Here is a 20,732-nt window from a genome sequence, read left to right on the forward strand (position 1 = left end):
AACCTGGCTACTAATTGTACAGCCAAACCCTTCTTAATGGCAAACCCCACCCTCCCAAATATATATTTGCCCTCATTTGCATGCCGTGACGTGTACAAGGTTCAGCGTGTTTTCCACATTTTTCCTCAGCCGCCGCAGTAGCAGCTCAAGCCTGATTTGGGCTAATGGGGATACTCCTGTTACGTCTAGACAGGCGTGTTTGTCCCTATTCCAATTATATAGCATAATATCGGCTGGTCGTTTACCATCTGTTGCTTTTCCATCGGCGGAAGTGTTCGAGTCACCGAGGAAAGCAGTGGGAGCTTCTTTCTTAGCACTGATTCCAGCCCTCCATACTATATCAGCCAGCATGTCATGCACATGCTCGCTACTACTCGTTGGAACGACTGTACGATCGCTCAATGTGTAGTCACTTTAATAGATCTGATGCTCACTCGAAAGATCTAGGCCCAACGATTGTGTGGCAGTGTCTCAATCTTGCTGCGAGACTTAAGTCATTTTTGGCACGAGGCGACGAGATTGTACGTGGGTTTTTTTTGGTAGAGCGTGTCTCGACAGCAAAAATAGCAGATGAGATCATTCATGCGATCTAGGTGATTGGTTTGGTTAGATCCAACGGTGGAGACAAGCCTTAACAAGAAAACAGACTGATGCGAAGACACTGAAGTGTTAACATATTCATTCTATTTTCTTGCCACAAAACTACGGTTCAAAACTATTTCAACTATTTCCATGTGTACACAAAGCAAAACATGTCCGCGATTTCGGACTCCATCAAATATAACCTTTTTCCGAACCAACTTGCATCCTCCAAAACTATTACTTACAGCTCAAGCGGGAGCAGCGACTTGATGATTCTCCTTGGACTCCTTGGTATCATCACCAGCAATAGAGGTATCAGGCTTTAACCTTGAATTTTCAGATATAATAGCACTAGCATGACTATGGTTATGATGTCGATTTATATAAAGGGCTTCAGGGTGAGCAACACCGGTATTAGCACCACAGTCTGACCCTTCTAAGGCGAGACATTCTATCGACCTAAACCAGGGATGATCTCGTACTTCAGACATGGATGCCCTTTTGGACGGGTCAGGATTCAGCATGTGGTGTATCAGTTCTCGAGGACCTCGACTGAGATTCTCTATGGGCGGAAATTTATGGTCGTCTCGGTGCTTGACATAGTACTTGTAACAAGGGTCGTCCATTGTTGGTTGTGGCCACGGTATACGATTGTGAACCATTGCAAGGTATCTGTTAGTTCGATAAAGCAATGTTAGCGGTGTGGATGGAAGCTCGGCTGCTCTTTAGAAAGGCCCTTGTTCTAAAAGACTCGCAACAAAGTTCTTTTCCTTTGGCATGCAGCGAAGGTAATTCGAGAAGAGTCTGGACCCAAGTGACAGCTCGAAAAACAAAACGGATTAAAACCAAACGGCAACTTACATTATTCCACAAGCCCAAATATCCACCGACCTTGGATCAAACTCATTCTTGGTGAACTCTTCAGGAGCCATATATGGAGCACTTCCTACATGCCTCTTGGACATTTGAGGAGTACTTCCAAATGGACCTTGAAAGACTTCAGCTTCTCCAAAGTCTGTGATTTTGAGACATCCCTTTGCATCCAACATTACTAATGCAAATTATGAGTTGTGAACAAATTGTGCAGATCGAATGCATGCAAATGCACGATAGAGAGTAATGGGAATGCAACTTACAGTTTTCAGGTTTCAGATCTCTACAGAACGTGGAGATCGAGGTCAAACTCACATCGCACAAAAAAATTGAGCAGTGTATGATCGTTCCATGCTTACCGATGGGCTACACCCATAGCATGCATGTATGCTACTCCATGTATCAATTGAGCAAAGTACACGTCAGCCTTTGAGGGCTCAATAGCGTTGTCTTGAATCATAGTACAGAGATCGCCACCTGGTTGTCGGTAAACTTGGTGTGTAAGGAAAACTGCCTGCGTCGAGATCGATTGGAAACAATTGACTTCCAAGTATTTTCACTTACCACTGCAGTATTCCATAACCTCCCACACACCCTCCTTGGTTGTAATCAAATCTACAGTCTCAACAACGTTTGGATGATGAAGAGTTGAGCCTAATAGATTTGGATGTTTGAGAATACAGTATCTAACAAGATTTGAAAGATGATCAGGGACCTACCGATTGTGAATTCAGCAGCGACTTTCTTCATGTAGTCTTTTTCTGATTCTTTACTTTTCGGTTTAGCAAACTCTTTGATGGCATATAGAGTTTCAGTATGGAGGACTTGATCTTCTTTATGAGATACCTTGACTACTGCATTAGCACCTCGTCCAATCACCCGATCTTCCAAAACACCATACTTTAATGACAGGTTTGATTCTGATGCCGATCGACGAATTGTGCGTTCGTTCCTCAAATCATCGAGACGGCCATGACGACTCCTAGCTCGGGGTCTCATGATTGGCGGTGGGCTCTTACTACTTCTATTTTCTATTGGTGACGGAGGAGAGCTTGGTGATGGAGTTGCGACAGGTGAAGGTGGTGTTGCTATTGGACCACGACCACGTGCGGTTCTAGAAGGTGGGGAGGAGATGGGCGCAGCATTATAACTACTATTGTTACTATTATTTTCCATCAACACTGGAACCGATCCAGTTCGTATCATACGATGTGGGTGGGAATTCGTGTGATGGAGTGTGTTTTGCTGGAAGAAGTGTTGAAAGAGGGACATTGAAGGCGTTTTCACGAGAGGGGGAGGAGACGAAGACGAGCTATCTTTACTAAGAAGACGTGATTTTGACAAGGTTCTGCGAAGATCACCAAAAACCGTGTTATTTGTGCGAATGGAATCTGACGAGCCCCGGATGGTGTTCCGCGTCAGTTCACCGCCATCTGAATCAGAATCGGTATCTACTATACTATGTGCCAGCGCTTGTGGGCTTCCAGGCGGCGAACGTTGGACATCAGTTGGAGAAGTGTTTAACATATTGGCGAACAAACTCTTCAAGGGCGAGATGCGCGGAGATCCTAAACACGATAAGCACGTTGCTCGTTAGCAACAAGTACTGATTAACACCACTATCACCGCAAAAGTTTTTCAAATTGACATGTGGGTATACCTTGAGAAGATTCCGGCGAGGAAGATTTCTGTTCCACGTCAACAGACAGAGACTCCTGACTTGGATAACTTGGAGTAGATGGCTGTGTACTGTCATTACTGCTGGAGCTCGCTTCCCGTTCTAAACAAGATTCCTTTGGACCATCAAAATTGCCAATGGTGTCTTCCTGCCAAACTGAAGATGACAATGGAGATCTTTTGATGGGAATTGGACTAGCCACATCATGCACAGACATGCTGTCTATCTTGCCACCCTTCAATTGTATGCTATATCATTAGCATCAGGTTTTTCCATGAGACACACCAACCGATGATGTGAACTCGTGTTTGCTTACCAAACCAAGCCTCGCTAAAGATCCAACCGACAAACTTTCAGTAAAATTTGAACATTAACCATATATTTAGTGCATATTTCCACCGTAAACGACTGACACAATCCCACTCTTGTCGCCCCCTTGCTTCCCAAGCTTGATGTGCTGTATCTTGGTGTGTTGATCTGGCCACCAAGTAAAATCATGACAACAGCATGGAAACCCAACACGAGAGACCTGATGGATCTTCTACGTCCCTCGACGTGATTTCCTTCACCATCTACTGCAATCAAGCCTCTTCATTCTTAGATGCCTTGAAACAAGCAAGAATACGTCATTCACAAATGCCCTCTGGAACTCGATCACACTACAAGAAAGAGCCACAATTCAAACCTGTACGTGGTTGCTGGAGACAATATTCACTAAAATGCAACATCTGAACTGTCGATCAAAAAACAATGATCCCAAATAGTCAGCTTCCAGTTGGAGTAGGGCCTACCGAATACAAGGTATCGAGATTGGAGCCTGAGTTTCTGTATACCTACAGCATAATCAAAGTATCAAGATGGCATTATAAACCATGGTATCAGAAATCACATTTGGTTTCAAGGAAGAGCACCGTTCGCTCACAATACCCGATATTAGGCTACTGCTCGCAATCCTACAGCATCACATACTGCCCTTGTACATGCTGCAGAGATGGCAAGACTCTCAAAGAGACGATGAGCAATTTGAGTGTGTTTTTATTCAACCAATACGCTAATATATCAGCTCGCCGATGAGGCTGAAAAGCATGGAAGTCATATCGACCCCAAGAAGGAAGCGCTTGTTTGAGATATGAAGGCTGAGAAGTTGGAGGAACCGTTGCATCGTGACAAATCCTCTGACAAACCCTATGATGCAGCAACCTCCAAAGCCAAGGAAGAAGAATGAGGAGATGTAATTTGAATGTTGCTAAAGCTGTTATTTTTGGTATATATTGTTCTGCTCTCTGGTTTAAGTTGTTGATAAGAGCGCCTACGTGTATGAAAGGCGTCGGGTTTTGGTGTGCTTGATTGCATGACGACTAAGGATTATGACGTCCTTCGTAGTACAGATTGAATATTTGCAGCTCTTGGGGCCAGACTGAGCCTTTATCTTTATGTAGGTCTTTTGGATGCGAAGCAGATCCGCTGTGAATTTCATTTTTTTGTGTTTGGAATCGACAACTCTCACCTCCAGCTACATATGCACTTGAGATTACATCCAGGAGTGGAAGAGAACCTGCCGTCTTCCTTTCTCCTTCCCCATTTTTGAGTTTGAATGTCCAGCGCGAGCAGACCTGAAGTTGAGATTTTGAAGACACGTATTTTTGATGGTCGTTCGAGATAACGGACGTGTCTAGCGGCTTATAGATGTCAAAGTATGAGTGAATGGATATCGAACTTTACGAATGCACGAGTTTTTGCCTCTGGTGCTCATTTCTCCCAAACTCCCAAAAGCACATAAAACATAACACAGCAGCCCCCATGCAAAAGATGCTAGCAAATCTATTTCATATAGGCGAGGAAACGAGCATGGCCATGGACGAGTCCACCGAAGATACTCAAGTTCTAACTCCCACAGACGACCCCATAATCATTCAACAAGCACAATCAACTCGCGGCGACGCAACACCACAACCACCTCCTGCCGCTCCTGTTAAGCAGACCCAGTCTTCGGAAATCAAGCCATCTATACAATTCATGAACGATATGGTCGAGTTTGGTGCTAGTGGAGTCAACAGAAGGCATACAATCGGAACAACCACTATTATTGTTGACGGAAATGGACCAACAACTACTGAACCAGAGGTCATGAGCAAAGTAGGAAATGTCGTTATCTCGGCTGTACCTCCAGATCATTATATTATTGGAGAAGGTGGCAAGCTGTATTTACGCTACTCGCTTGTAAGTTGACAGGTAAACTTCGCACTTGAACATAAACAAGACTCATTTTGATATGTCTTTTGCTCGATAGAAATCTAGCAAACAAACAAAGTTGGCTCCATTCCTCTTGTTCTCTGATGTCAAGAAGAAGGTTTGTGTGAATCGAGCTGTTTCCTGTCAACATGAGACAAAAGATGCGGAACAACAAACGAACTGATCGATTTCTTAACTATTTTCCTCTACTTTGTAGGAGATTTATAATACATTCAAAGCAAAACGAACGAAATTTACTTCAGATGTTGCCGAATTCATGGAATCATATTTTACAAAGGTATGTGTGATAGACCACCCAAAAAAGCGACTCCCATACAGTGATAATAACACTTGAACTTCCATCAAGGAACGTCTTGCTCTCTATGCAGATGCTCCCGTACCACCACCAGCACCTCCTGGTTCCACTACAGGTTCAAGCTCAAAGAGTGCTGGAAAACGACCTGCAAATCCTCCAAGCAGCAAGGATGCAAAGGACCCCAAGAAGCCTCGAATCGCCAATGGAACTACACCTAGTAGCAGCATTGGTGTTGGTACTCAACCTGCTAATACTACCAACAACGCGGCTCGTCCTATTCCCGTGATACCATCTCCACCTTTGAATGCTTTGGGTGAACCAATTCTTACTGAACCTCTGGACGAAGTACGTTAATATTGGTTGTAGTGGTTACTTGACCTTCAAGGTATTCAACGTCGTATGTTTCATGTTTCTTGCTTTTGTCTTGTAGGCTGGAGTCATTTACGCAAGGATTCGAATGGATATGATGTATGAAGAAATCAAGCAAAAGATTGGTGGGCTTGCCAACATGGCCAAGGACTTGCGAGTCCGAGGAAAGGATCGTCTCTCTCGTAAAGAAGCATACAAGTTATCTCACTATGATGCAAACAAGATTTGTGTCAATCTCTTGGCTGATGTCAACAATGGTGTCAATGACCTTTGGCCTTTTAAGCCAGTTTAATGGAGCTCAGTGTAAGTTGGACTCGTGCTTGCACGAGGTGGCAATTCCTGCGGATTGTTTGACTCTTTTGTTTTGTGTAGTAAAGGTGGGTATCGAAGAGGTCTAGATACGGAAGGGTGTTGTATTGTTGTATATTATTTGGTTTCGTTTGTATACAAGGGAGCGCAAAATATCGGTATTTTTAAAATGGAAATGGGTCAACAAGCGAGATGCGAGAACACCAGCGTTGATTTCACGTTAACGTACTCATTATCAGCATTGTATTGCAAATCTGAAGAAGAACGGGTGTCCCTCTCTCTAGAAGTTAGCTGGAAGTCCTCAAAGTCCTGAGGACTTCCAAACCTCAAAGCCGGTCGCAAAGTTAGCAAACAATGAGCGCAGAAGAGACCGAGACCGAAGTTCCCAACGTTGAACCTATTGCTACATTTGCATCGTTGGTAACTTCTTCCTTTTCGCTTATTCTTGAAACTTTCGCTTAGATCTAAATTTCACAACTTTTCCGCTAGGGTGTCATCCCCCAACTCTGTGAAGCATGTACAAGATTAGGCTTCAAAGGTCCTACTGATATACAAAAGGAAGCCATTCCAACTGCTTTGAGAGGTATACATTGCAAATCGATCGAGTTAGACAAATCATTAACTTTTTTTTTTGTGTCAAAAAAGGTCAAGATGTTATTGGGCTAGCTCAAACAGGATCAGGCAAAACAGCCGCTTTCGGAATACCGATATTACAGTCCTTATGGGAGGCTCCACAGCCTTTCTTTGCCGTTGTGCTGGCTCCTACTCGGTATGAGATCCAAGGAGAGTGCAGACAGGTTTTTTGTTCAAGACTCTTAACATAATGCTCGTTTTTTAGTGAATTAGCCTTCCAAATAGCAGAACAAATGGAAGGTCTAGGAGTAGTCATGGGCGTCAAATGTGCCGTCATTGTCGGTGGAATGGACATGATGGCTCAATCTATCGCTCTAGGCAAGAAACCACACATAATCGTCGCTACTCCCGGTCGTCTAGTCGATCATTTAGAAACTACAAAAGGGTTTTCGCTAAAGAGTCTCAAATATCTGGTCATGGATGAAGCTGATCGGTTGCTGGATATGGATTTTGGGACTGAGATTGAAAAGATCTTGAAGGTTGTTCCTAGAGAGCGTCATACGTATCTGTTTTCTGCTACCATGACTAGCAAGGTGGAGAAGTTGCAGAGGGCGTCGTTGGTTGATCCGGTGAAGGTGTCTGTTGATACCAAGTGAGTGTCATGATAACATCAGATGGTTGATTTTATGCATTCCTTTGAAACCGACACTCACAACCATTTCTTCAAGGTATTCGACCGTATCAACCCTCCTCCAATACTACCTCTTCTTCCCATTCAAACACAAGGAAGTTCATCTCGCATACCTCTTAAACGAAATAACAGGCCAAACAGTCATTGTATTCACCACAACAGTATCAACAACGCAGAAACTAGCCCTCATGTTACGTAATTTGGGCTTCCCGGCTGTCTGTCTGCACGGTCAAATGCCGCAAACGAAACGATTGGGTGCTCTGAACAAGTTCAAATCTGGAGGCCGTAATATACTGATTGCTACCGATGTCGCATCTCGTGGTTTGGATATTCCGGGAGTTGATGTGGTTATAAACTATGATGTGCCTATGAGTAGTAAGGATTATATTCATCGGGTGGGACGTACAGCTCGTGCTGGTAAAGCTGGGAAATCTGTTACGTTGGTTACGCAGTAAGTTTGGGTTTGCAGTGTTACCGTCACTATCTCTCTACATTCTGAAATCTTTTTCTCGCTTTTAAAAACAGGTATGACGTAGAACCCTTTCAGAGAATCGAACACACTCTATCCAGAAAACTCGAAGAGTTCCCACTACCAGGCGGCAAAGATGCTGTCTTGTTACTACAAGAACGTGTCGCTGAAGCTGTTCGTATGGCTCATATTCAAATGAAGGAAGACTCGTCTGATCGCAAGACAAAGAAACGTGGTCACGGTGGTGACGATGACGGGCAAGCAGATCATGATGGACGAGATGATGAAGAACGTAATAATTCAAAAACTTCATTCAAGAGGGGTAAAAGCAGTCACGGGTCATCACGTGGAGGAGGACGTGGTGGAAGTCGCGGAGGAACTCGTGGTGGTAGAGGTGGTGGTAGAGGTCGCCATTGATTTTGATTTGTAGTTAATGAAAAGGCATACAATAGTACATAGTTTCAACAAACAAGAATAAGTTTCAGAGAACAAGAATATGTTGGTACACTCAACTTCAGTGTCCACGACGAGACAGAGCAAGACGAGCAAATTCTTGTTCTTGAATAGCCAATTCCAGACGTGCGACTTCTTCTTCTAGCTCCTTGATGTCGCCTTCCAGTTTGTGATAGGTTTGAATGAGATCTGTGAGACTTTGATCATGCACTACTTCCATCTCATCGTGTTCGTCATTTGCAAGTGGTTGCATCAATGACATGGCTAGAAGATATTGATAAATATTTGTCTTGAGTCATGCATAAAACGCCCTTTTTCGGCTTTCAGTATGTTGTACTTACAACCCAACATGTCTTGTTCATTCGAAGCCAACAGTCCACGATAATCAATCTCAAGCCACTCTTCTCCTTTTGCTTGTAGCTCTCCTGAGTCATGAAGGAAGGTATGTTAAAGTAGAAAAGACTCTCTTCAGGCTGGTACATACCAATGAACTGGTCTACTCCTTCACACTTTTGGTTTACCCAAGCATCAACAGCGTCTTGATCCAATTCACGTTCACGAGATTGTACCAAGAATGAATAACAATCAGTAGCAACTCGAGTCTTGATTTGAAGTGCTGATAACTTGATTCGATGATTGCGTCTGTTGGTGATCGAAATGTTTGTACAGCACAATTTGAGCACGCGGTAGATATGATGCAACGTACTCGAGAGCATGAGTCTCAACAAGATTCTTAAAAACTTTCTGATTGTTTGAGTTGGACGACTTCCATGACGTTGCGATTGAGGTTCGAATACTAATGTGAGCATCCGATCAGTGTCATTGCAAAATCAAAACATGATCATTTCATAATCTCATACCTTGACAAATGATATTCCAAGTTCTCATCTTGTGCAGATAAAGCAGCCACAGTCTTTTCTTGCGCTTCGATGTCGCGTCTGATGACTTCAGACTCTGCTCGTGCTGAAAAGATAAATGACAAAGGGATGATGAGCTTGATGATCATATCATCCAAAAAAGGCTTGAAGGTGTACCAGCTTCAGTTCGTTGCCTGTAAGCTTGTTCTTCAGAGTCATCAACAGCTGGAGATAGTGAGACTGATGGATTGAGTTAGAAGAATGATTATAGAATGAGCGAAGAATAGTATAATATTCACCTCCACCGCTTGGACGTCCTGCTCTGATCAAGTCCATCAATGTTAAGTAAGCGAGTATGATTTTGAGTTCTGGTAAATGATGAGCGGAGAGTAAAAGGAAATACTAGGCCAATAATTGATGATTTAGCTTATAAGTGATTTTAGTCTTCACTCTAGAAAGTCTAAATGGAGGCCGACCATTCGACTGTCAACGCTTCAAGATTCAAGAGGGTTAAGTCCCTTTCTTTTCTCAAGTTCCTCCACATTAATTTCTGGCCCTGGAATGATATGGAAATACCTAAATCATTGTTTCCTATCGTCATAATTCCATGGCTCTTAACAGTTTGTGAAGTTGGCATCACATACCAAAAACCAGTCCAATCTTTTGAACACTGATTTCTACGTGAAGATTACTTCGATCGCTGCAAAACGGCGTTTCCGTTTTATCGAAGCCAAGTTGCGAAAAAGATTTGCATTACAGGAGATTGACCTAATCTATAACGAGGGTTGCAACACAATGTGTGTGAAGGACGCACGTCCATTTTCACGTTCATCCACAGCACCAAATCATATACTAAACAGCAAAGTTGGTTTTTGAATCATTAAATTTCAATCTCCATACTCGTCCAGCACCTTACATCGACTTAGAACTGCAGCTTGACGTCCGCTTGGAAAAATGTAAACCACCATCTAAGAAAGCAGTCCGTCCCATTGGTGAGTCATCCGAAAGAAGAAACAAACTACTGCCTTCGATCAGAGAACTTGGCCTTCCTCTCTGTCCTCTCTTCCCTCCATGGAACGTTGGATTGGAAAGCGGTGAGAACTTTTTTTCTTTCGGACTGCGAACGGCTTATGGCCAACCAGACCACCTTTTTTTAAAAGGTGCGAGCTCTGACGAAAAAGCCAAACAAAGGTCCATATCGCTACAATAAAAACTGCGCGATGCGTACCTTCTTGAATCTCGCCGTAGTCGTGGCAACACTGACAGCTGTACAAGGAAAATTGATCACCTTCGTCCAAAGGCCAAGTATGGCTGTTAGAACGGGAACTTTTATGGAATTGCACACGCCCAATACTAACGAACTTGTACGTGACTCGTAGTGAACATGTCTGTGGAGCCAACGACTCCCTTCAACGCTACGAACCCTCCAGTGCAATGTGAATTGCTGATCGATGACTTCCGTTCCGGAAACGGTTCTCGACCATTAACAGGTGCAATCACTGTGACTGAAAGATTCCAACAAAGAACATTGCTTAGACTCTGTGTTTTTCGTGTATAGGCCCTGCTGGTGCAGATCGTATATACGATCTCCTAGGTGGTGATTATGGAGGTGAGTATTGCCTTGTCTCAGAAAACTTTCTCTCTGGCATTGTTTCGTGTATATGAAGTAGCTTGGGATCAGCTCTTTATTCCACGTCATCTGCAAAACAAGTAGACTGAAACTCAACATCCACAACAGGCGTTGGACTTGCCGGCACTCCTCCAATCATTATCAACAACGGAACAGGAAAAATCGTTCCGTTACCCGTCCCGGTTCAATATTTCTTTGCCAAGTTTGATCCTTTTGCTTGTTTCAACTCGACAGCATGTAAGCCAGCCCATTCCTGCATTTGAAGATGTCCACATTCTAACTTTATGTAATTATCTTTCGTTAGACACACACGTGTCTATGGACTTTATCTTCCCCAACAACTCTGACTTCCAAATCGCCTTTACACAAAAGGCTCCCAACTGTGTTGATCGATTACTCGGTAAGTCGGTGTACCCAAGTACCACCTGTGCACTACACACAAATCCCACTCACCACAATTCCCCTCACACCAGACTCGAGTTATCACAACCTGACGAGCTTTATCACGCCTAATGGAACCCAGCAACACGTAAACATCCCGTTCTCAGCATTCAACACTAACGTTAACGGAACTGCATACGACTGGACCCATATAAAGGACTTGACGTTCCTCAACTTTTACCCAGCTAATGTAACATATACCTTTACCCGTATGTCTTTAATCAACTTGAATGACCCCGTCTGTGCTAAAAACTTGACTGGATTATCAACCAATGGGACTAATACTACGACAACAAATACGACCAATACTGCAAACTCGACCACCGCTGCAGCGAAATCAGGAGCTGGACATCTGATTGCTAATGCTGGTGGTATGGGAGTGTTTATGCTTGCTATGTTTAACTTGATTGCTTAAGTTAGACAAATGTAATGTCGTTGGGAACCGTCTCGTGTGGAGACGGTATTTATGCTTTAGATGGAGGGGAAGGGATTTTCCTCGGATTTTGGGAGGGGAATGAATAAAAAAAAAGTCGGTAATCTGTGATGACCTCAATGTAAACAAATTCAAATGCCTTCGTGTCTCAGTTAGGCAAGTGTGTTTAGAGTTATTCAAACGTATTCATGGTGCAAAGCTAAGGAGTTTTATTGGTTTTGTGTGCTTGTAAGGGTTGTTATGAGAGTTGTGTTTTTTTACTTGGTGTGTTTCTTTGCTGATGTGTCTTGCTGAACCCATTCAGACCAAGATCCTTTATAGTTCTTCACACTACAATACCAAAGAGCGTTGTTAGTCATCGAAAGGGCGCAGCATAAAAAAATTGCATCTGTTTTACTTTGTATAGCCGAGCTGTTTTAGAATATCTTGAGCTACACCAGCACGTTTACCAGAACGACAATACATGATGATGTGCTCATGCTTCTCTGGCTTGTGGAAGGCATGGTGTTTATGAAACTCGTCTGGATGTAGAGCAAAAGAGCGAGCCAGAGCACCCTGTTGTGAAGAGCGTGTTGAGCATCAAGTTCGTGAAGCAATGGACACAGAAACAAAACCTACCAATGGAATGTGTTTCGATTTGGGTATCATGCCTAGCTCGACTTCGTCTTGTTCTCTTACATCAATCAAAAAGAAATTCTAATCAAAAGAAGAGGAACTTAGACCGTTACATGTAACGTGTCTAACAAGGCAGGGGAGGAAAATACGACACGAGACAGGCCAACCGATGCATAATATTGCACTGATGCTACAGCAATTGACATTGGCCGCGAGGTCAAGCTTACCTGCTTATCTTGTCCATTAACAAGTCTTTCGACTGTATGAATATCTACGACATCGGTAGCTAATAAAAATTGAATGTTAATGCCAATAAACATATAGACACCTCTGTCAACCTCATCCATCATCCAAATCCCTTACTTTCTTCTGCAGTAGCAGTAGATGCACCACTTGATGCAGTCGTCAGAGTTCTCCCAGAGCTTCCATCAACACTGAGAGCATTAAGCGTGCATGGTGATGTGACGGATGCAGCAATGGGGAAGGGAGGGAAGACGGTGCTTGATACAACAAATGATCGTAGTAATGGAGTACTACATGTTGGAGAGAGTTTGCGTGGAGGGACGAGATTGACACGGATGGAATGACATCTATTTATTCTTGGAGCTAGGCGCGCAAATCCTCGGGAACTCATCCTGGTTGTATTTGTCTGTTTCTGAGTTGAGTTTGGTATGTAAGTTGGTGTTTTGTGGAAAAATTGAATGTGCTCGCCTCGAGACACAGCTGCCGACAGCTGCAACAGAAGGACCACGTGGAAGCATCGTAGATCATATTCCAAGCCCCATTCGAATGCTGATCACGTACAAATCACATCAAACGCCTTCGGACCAAACATTGTTTCTTGCTCAAGCTTTATTTGTTAAGAAAGGCGACAGTAGGAATTAGGTATAATCAAATATTTTCTTTTGTTTTGTTGGCAGATTGCAAGATGCAGTTTCAAAAGTTCTCTAGGAGTCCTTTTACATTTTTTGATTGGCAACATCTGACGTGTGCAAGACAGCAGCAGCTCTACATTTGCTGATCGGCAACATCAGAAGTTTGCAGGACAGCAGCAGCAACAACAGATGGAGAAGCTGTGGCAGCCGAAGCCAGATCACGAAGCATTTTACTGTTGAAATCCCCGGTCTCATCAACCATTTTTCCGAATTGAGAATCCGGGTTAGACAAGAGTGATTTTGGAGAATCTAATATAACATCCACAAGTAATCAGTTTCACATTTCAACAACACTCAATACTTCAGAGAACTACGTACCAAATTCGACGATTCGACCTTGATCAAGGACTAGCACTCTATCATAATCTATTATCGTATTGAGACGATGTGCAATAGTCAACACTGTTGAAGTTCCGAGGTCTTCTCTTAGTACTCTTTGGACAGTTGCATCACTAGGATTAACACGAGAGGTTAGCGTTACGCTAAATTCACAGTTACTACATAAGAGGAAGAGATACATACGTTTCGTAATCAATATTGGAAGTCACTTCATCACAGACCAGCACTCGAGGTTTACGCAAACAAGCTCTGCTAAGACACAGTAGCTGACGTTGACCAACAGAGAGATTCTCACCACCTTCAGTGATTTTCGCTTCAAGTTTACCATCCATTTGAGAGACCTTGTCCTTCATAGATGACCGCTCCAATGCCTCCCATAGATCATTATCAGTATGTTCGTTAAAGGGATCGAGGTTATATCGAACTGTTCCAGAGAACAAGGTCGGGTCTAACAAAGAATGCTGTTAAAAGAATAGCCAAAGTTGCAACAGTCACAAGTTGGGTCTATTTACCCTGCGGAATCTAGCAATTTGGAAGTAAAGCACGTTAAGAGCTTGTTCGTTATACCAAACTGAATCAAGCAAAACTTACAATGGCAAGACGAGTTCTCAAGTCATGCAGTCCTAGAGTGAGAACGTTTTCTCCATCTACTTCGATGGTTCCAGCCGATGGCTCCACCATTCTGAAAAGCGCTTGCATCAAACTAGATTTACCAGACCCTAGAAAATGGAGAGTGAGTCGTGGTACAAAAAAATTACCAATAGTACTAGATATCAAATGTAACATACCGGTTCGTCCAACAATTCCAATTTTCTCTCCATCTTTAATGTTCATCGACACGTCAGTCAGAATCAATGGCAAATCTTTGCCATATTTGAGTTGAAGATTCTTGATATTAATCTCTCCAGTGTGTGGCCATCCTTGTTTTGGTCGATGATCAGGGTTTATGGGTGCAGCTTCGACTTCCAATTGAGAGTAATGACTCAATCGTTCAACTGAGTTCATATTCAATTCGACATTGGTGAATTGTTGAACACACCACGACAGCATTTGGGTTACTGATGATGCGTATGAGAGTGAAAGACCGAGTAAGGCTGCTGAGATTGTTGCCTATAATGATGGAAGATGTTGGTGAGCAAAAGAAACAAAATACATTTCGTAATATATAGTCTTCGCTCGAAAAAAAAAAAAAACGAAAAGGTATCACATGATATCAACAATGGACTCACCCTAGCAGTCACACCAAAAGTACCAGCAAAGAACATCAACAAGGCTCCCATAAAGTTGAGACGAATACTCAACCAATACTGAGCACACAATGTCAGATAATAGACCGAGTTGTTGGTGTCAATAAATGCCTCATTTTTGCTATAAGACAGGAGGCATCAGCAACAAAAGTCAGACATCGGGTTTGATTGGACATCACATCGTACTTGATGAATTCATTTTCCATATTGTAGGCTCGAATTGTAGACAATCCCGTTAGACTCTCGCCAACATTGGCATATATTGGAGAACGAGTGATTGAGTCGAGACGCTGAAGAAGAAAAAGTAAGAAAGTGAAAGAGGTAGATGACATCATTCACAGATTCTCACCTTGAGCTCTCGAGCAGTCGTTCTATACACACTTTGAATCAGGTAATAAAATCCTAGCAATGGTACCAGAGGAGCGGCGAATATAGGTGTTGCGTAAACAATCAAGATGAAGGTACTGGTGTATGAGAGAGAGGAAAAATATTTGTTCATTGACAGTTCCAGCAAAAAGCGCAGACCCAGCCATTTACCTGACGGCACCAGAAAAGGTACTCAAAAACATCCTGATTCCATCAACCAACTGAGTGTCACATTGATCTTGATCACGAGACAATCGATTCATGATACGACCGAGGGGTGTGGAGTCGAAGAAGCTGACTGGAGCATACAACACCCGTTCAATAGCACCAAGATGTAAGGATCTTGCAGCTCGATTACCGGCTACAGCCATGAAGGCTGAGAACCCAAACCACGAGAAGGATTGGAATATTCCAAACATGACATAAATTCCAATATAGCCACTTTGGTTCAACCAAGGAGTACGGTTATCTGTCCAAATAGTGAGCCAGAAGTTGTTTCCGACAGACACGACTTGTACTAGAATGATAATAAAGACGAGAAGTGCTACAAATATCCAACCTCCTGCTGCTTTAGCATATGCCTATTAATACCATATATTGTGTGAGTACATGTACCGATATTAATCGTTTTAGGTGGTGCAATTTTTGCTTACCCAGTAAACTTTTAGCGATACAGCTCCCACCGCCTTGTCTTCTTGCACCATGAGTCCATTTCCAGCACCAGCTTTGGCTGTCTTTTGAACTTGGTCAGAGATTCTAGGTTTCCAAGAAATTTTGAGTAAGGAACAACAAAAAAGCAACGAGTGAACAATATGAATACCGCGTCAAGGCACCATCGAGCGACTTCTTTCTGGCAGCAGTGTTTCCAGCGGTAATGGAAGCATCTATGACCTCCTCTACATCATCTTCCTTATCGTCAACACCACCATACGACTTCATGAGCTCACTGAATTCTCCATTTGCATCCATGAGTTCTTGGAAGGTGCCTCTCTCAGCGACTTTACCGCCCTTCATGACAATCACTAATGTATATCATAGAGACTGTTAACTGAGACGACAAAAAAAGGAAGCGAATACAGTAGGCAGTGGAAATGTTACCATATTCAGCTCTAGATACGAAATGCAACTGATGGGTAACCAAGACTCTCGTCTTGTCTTTCAAGGTTTCTAGGATACAATTTTCAAACAGGAATCGTCCAACATGAGCTAAAAGAACCCAAGGTCAGCTTTCGCTTGAACGAGCGGAACGTCATTAAACTAATCACCATCGACAGCCGACAGAGGATCATCCTTTTTGAGAATAGAAAGTGAGATAATTGTTGAATTCGGTTAATTCTTTCGATTATCGTACCATCAACACTATATCCGAACCGAAGTACACCAATCTAGCAAGAGCGACTCTAGCCTTTTGACCACCACTCAAATTGATCCCCTTTTCACCAATTTCTGTTAAATCACCATCTGGTAGCATCCTTTTTAATGATGAATGCCAGACGGGAAAAATAATAATTAGGAAACAAAAATACGAAGACCTGGTGCATTGTTCTTCGAACACATACCCAATATCCTTTTCTAAAGCACACGTATGTAACGTGCGATAATATCGGTCTGCATCATAAGGCTTTCCAAATAAAATATTGTCTCGAAGTGTTGCATTCTGAATCCAAGGCTGTTGGCCAGCATATCCAACTGATCCACCAAATACAGTGCTTCCAGAAATACGAGTGCACTCTCCAATTAGCGAGTTAAGAATAGTACTTTTGCCTGATCAAAACATTTCACAGTTAGAGTTTTGATTAATATTGAAAATTCAAATATTTCCAATGCAAATTTGGTTACCTGACCCAACTGCACCGACAATTGCCACAAGAGAATTACGTGGTATATCTAAATCGATTTCAAGCTTGAATGGGGCGATTTCAGGTTTGAGTCGTTTTGGTATTCCACCAGCTTTAGCGTCTGGTTTGTCAGCTTCTTTACGCTGGAACCACTTTCTCTTTTTACGCTCTTCGGCTGCTGCTACTGGAGCTGCTTGAGCTTTATTTCCTAAGCTCTTGCCCAAGAATTTACCACCACCAGCGCCTTTAAACATTTCCTTCATTTCTCTTTCACGCCTAGCTACGACTTCTGGAGGCTCAGTTTCCCATATAAATTCTCCATTCGTAACTCGTATAGCACTTGGAGCGTTGAGGTCTGTTACAGGTAGATTCTGAACCTCTTCAGCTTGCAATAATCTAGATATACGGTCGATGGCGATACCACTTTCAGCCCATGCAGCAATAACCTACAGTCGAATGAGTTGCTCGTTGAGAATGACACCTTTGTTTGCTAGTGAAAATTGATTGTCCCGTGCTCTCACCAAAGGAAGGTACATGAGAGGAAAACGCATCATCGTAAAGAGACTGACTGCAGCAAAAATTCTGGATGGGTCCAAATACGGGGTCGTCACAGCATAAATAATAAAGGATATTGAGGCTGAGAGCACTGGGAATGTGAACGCAATTGATTGCAACAAAGCTCTCGTCAGAGAAGTTCGAATGATTTGGTTCATTTCCTGATGACGCAGCTCCATGATCCGGGTATAAAAGGGCACTTCCCATGCAAAGAATCTAAAGCACAAGGGTAGATGAGTAAGAAAGGTTGAATGTGATGTTGTTTTCGAACTCCTCACTTTATGACACGGATTCCGCTGAGGGTTTCCTGCGTTTGACGAACTCTCTGGTCAGTGATTCCAGCAGACTGTTTTCGGATGGCTGCAAGTCGTTTCCACATTCGTTCCTGTACGGGTTGCAGGGCAATCAAAAGGAAAAATCCAGCGACCGCAGCAGGTCTACACAGTTGAAGATGATATTTAGTGTCTGTATGTTATTACGTGCATTAAAAGTAACACACCCAAGTTGAATGAACAGAACAATGAAAATGCCAAGCAACATAATAGGCGCAGTCCAGAGCAAATGACAATTAGAAGCAAACATTTCCAGACGAGAGCAATCTGCAGCAATGATATTGGTAACCCTCCCTATAAAAAAAGTGACGATTATTTTTTTTCGACAGATGCAAAATATGCATACAAGTCAATCTTTCGTTTCGTATTCCGACACTAACCTGCATTGAACTCTTGTCTAGACACCGCGGATAATCGTAAAGCTTTCTTATAAACCACACTCGTGAGGGTAGCTCTGACGGCCATACCATGGCCAGCTGAAAGCACTTGGAACCTGTTTTGGAATACTGCTGACATTATTTGTAAAACAAACAGGACTATGACCCAAACGAAACCCATATACAGAGGCGGGGGATTGGGAGACGTGGCACTTTTTTGCACGAATATTATGATCTATGCTAGCGATGATGTTACTGACTCTTCATTTTAGAATGATCAAGCGACGTGCGAATTACCTGTGCCAATAGGAGCGGAGAGGTCAATTGGCAAACGTCTCCAATAAACTTGTATACACCACAATCCCAAGCTTTGGGAAACCACATAAGGAACAATGCTCGACTCAGCGACACTTGATCTTTTGGTGGCATAGGGTTTTTTGGTATTAGCTTTTTGAAGAATGACGGCTTTACATCATCGTCAACAACGAGATTCTCCTTCTCGTTTGGTTTCTTGTTTTTGGTCTCTTCCATCGGTTTTCTTGCGAGCTCTGAGTGCCAGATCCCGTCGAATTCACGTACTAGTTCATGCACTTTGAATCGAGAGGAGATTGTGTACATGTCGTCTATGGTAAGAGAGTTCTTGTATCCTAACGAGATGCAAAGTCAGCAACACTGCAGAACCCCACGATCAGCATGGCAACCACAAACCCTTGTAGAAGATCTTGTCCATCCAGAGTAAAAGCCATTTGGATACGATATCTGGTCGAAAAATGTGATTTGTTTGAGGAGAACTGATCGTCCTGAGTGGAAAACTTCGAAAGATGTTTTTTTGAAATTGTGCATACTAGCGGATTGTTCTGGAAGCACGGGACGTTGATCGTTTGCATCTTGGCTCTTTTCTGGACTTGCGATTCGAGGAGCGGCATCTATTCCAGTGGTTCCTTTTGGATCCTACGAATTGGTCGATTTGGTGAGTGAGTGGAAAATGTCTGGTGACGAAATGCGAACAATGGAGGCATGGAAGGGTATCGAGGATACTACTCACCACTCCCTTATATCCGCTTGTCATTTTGGGCCAGCTGCTAAATAGCGAACGCTTTGCCGAAAACCGAGATTTTTGATCGTCCAGTTTTGCAGCATGGGGTTTTGTAATCCAACTACATAAAGTGGTTAAATATCACCCGATTTTGTTAGGAGACCTTAGGTTCCCATCTACAAAATGAACGCGACCGCAACAGTTCTGACGGTTCTGAGACGTTCCAATACAGGGCTGCACGTGAGTGACACGTCACCTCGTGTGAAAGGGTGTATAATCAGTCTGCAATAAGAAACTTGCTGCTAAAGGCCAGCCAACAACGTCCAGACCCGAGTATCGTTATACTTATTCCAACATTTATTTGTAAATCATATTGTTCTAGCTGTACATGTGAAAGTATCTACGGAAGCAAGCTCTATCCTAGATGTTGCTACGTAGTAGATCTGTTGCTGAAGAGAAAATCATTTATCAGCCGGCACATTGGCTATCTTTGCCAATCCTCCGCTTGCCTCTACGTCCCACGAGAGGCTCTCGGTCTTGCAGGGATCGTCAATCAGCAATCGTCATCAGTGCACTTACAACAAAACAACCGGTTACGACCTTTGTGAACTGGCTAAGACTCCTTTGTTGTTCCTATATAGCAGCTCTGGATGTAACAAGTAATACCAGCATAAGACATCGTGCAGACAGTGCAGGGCCTGTCCACCTTGGCCAAGGCCTTCGCAGCCTTCATTCGCATATTCAGCATCAGGAATGCTGCGGGCATACTGGCCGCTTGAAGTATTGTTATGTAGAGGTTTGTCGAGGAGTTGTTTCTCATTTGCAATGGTTGCTGAGTGTGAGGCCAAAGGCAAAGAAGATTGTCGGCCAAGCACCATAGTACAATCACCACAACGACCGATTGTACATTGACTGGGGAAGCACCAAAGACGGTCCAAAGTATGCCACGACTTCTAGTCAAATGTGGCGAGTTTTGGGGCGATAGTGAGAGTTTACGAGAATTTCAAACAACTTTATCTTAACATCTGACAATCCAATGACGGCCATCATATTCCTCGGTGTAGTTCAAGCCGTTTTGACAAGCAGCAACAGCGTTCTTGATTTCGTATCTAAGAATGTTGAAAACAGGTGCTGCATGTAGTTCAGAGCGGGGAGATTGCTCGCCATACTGACCATCACCGTCTTA

General features: G+C 43.1%; 4 protein-coding genes across 4 annotated transcripts; 2 read left to right on the forward strand and 2 right to left on the reverse strand.

Annotated features, from left to right (window-relative positions):
- Nucleotides 1-830: 830 nt before the first annotated feature.
- SmJEL517_g04834 (uncharacterized protein) lies at nt 831-3,350 on the reverse strand (the record flags this gene model as incomplete). Its single annotated transcript, XM_031170762.1, has 7 exons — nt 831-1,254; nt 1,444-1,633; nt 1,719-1,738; nt 1,815-1,932; nt 2,020-2,109; nt 2,175-3,023; nt 3,116-3,350. 7 exons carry the CDS (start codon nt 3,348-3,350, stop codon nt 831-833), a joined length of 1,926 nt encoding a protein of 641 aa, XP_031023237.1.
- A 3,363-nt stretch (nt 3,351-6,713) lies between these two features.
- Nucleotides 6,714-8,509, forward strand: SmJEL517_g04835 (uncharacterized protein; the record flags this gene model as incomplete). Its single annotated transcript, XM_031170763.1, has 6 exons — nt 6,714-6,779; nt 6,849-6,942; nt 7,005-7,128; nt 7,198-7,584; nt 7,661-8,074; nt 8,149-8,509. 6 exons carry the CDS (start codon nt 6,714-6,716, stop codon nt 8,507-8,509), a joined length of 1,446 nt encoding a protein of 481 aa, XP_031023238.1.
- A 2,113-nt stretch (nt 8,510-10,622) lies between these two features.
- Nucleotides 10,623-11,888, forward strand: SmJEL517_g04836 (uncharacterized protein; the record flags this gene model as incomplete). Its single annotated transcript, XM_031170764.1, has 6 exons — nt 10,623-10,707; nt 10,782-10,892; nt 10,961-11,011; nt 11,141-11,269; nt 11,337-11,432; nt 11,506-11,888. The coding sequence occupies 6 exons, from the start codon at nt 10,623-10,625 to the stop codon at nt 11,886-11,888; spliced, it is 855 nt and encodes a 284-aa protein (XP_031023235.1).
- A 1,641-nt stretch (nt 11,889-13,529) lies between these two features.
- SmJEL517_g04837 (uncharacterized protein) lies at nt 13,530-19,579 on the reverse strand (the record flags this gene model as incomplete). The annotated part of the gene is made up of 25 exons (XM_031170765.1): nt 13,530-13,705; nt 13,775-13,908; nt 13,979-14,243; nt 14,308-14,317; nt 14,387-14,514; nt 14,584-14,905; nt 15,025-15,163; nt 15,229-15,332; nt 15,392-15,506; nt 15,580-15,989; nt 16,062-16,164; nt 16,229-16,430; nt 16,507-16,614; nt 16,674-16,698; nt 16,760-16,880; nt 16,968-17,172; nt 17,248-17,692; nt 17,768-18,017; nt 18,080-18,238; nt 18,301-18,427; nt 18,514-18,745; nt 18,808-19,157; nt 19,219-19,269; nt 19,356-19,461; nt 19,556-19,579. The coding sequence occupies 25 exons, from the start codon at nt 19,577-19,579 to the stop codon at nt 13,530-13,532; spliced, it is 4,311 nt and encodes a 1,436-aa protein (XP_031023236.1).
- Nucleotides 19,580-20,732: the final 1,153 nt, after the last annotated feature.

Source organism: Synchytrium microbalum (genome assembly GCF_006535985.1).
Source record: "Synchytrium microbalum strain JEL517 chromosome Unknown SmJEL517_scf0037, whole genome shotgun sequence".
Taxonomy (NCBI): domain Eukaryota; kingdom Fungi; phylum Chytridiomycota; class Chytridiomycetes; order Synchytriales; family Synchytriaceae; genus Synchytrium; species Synchytrium microbalum.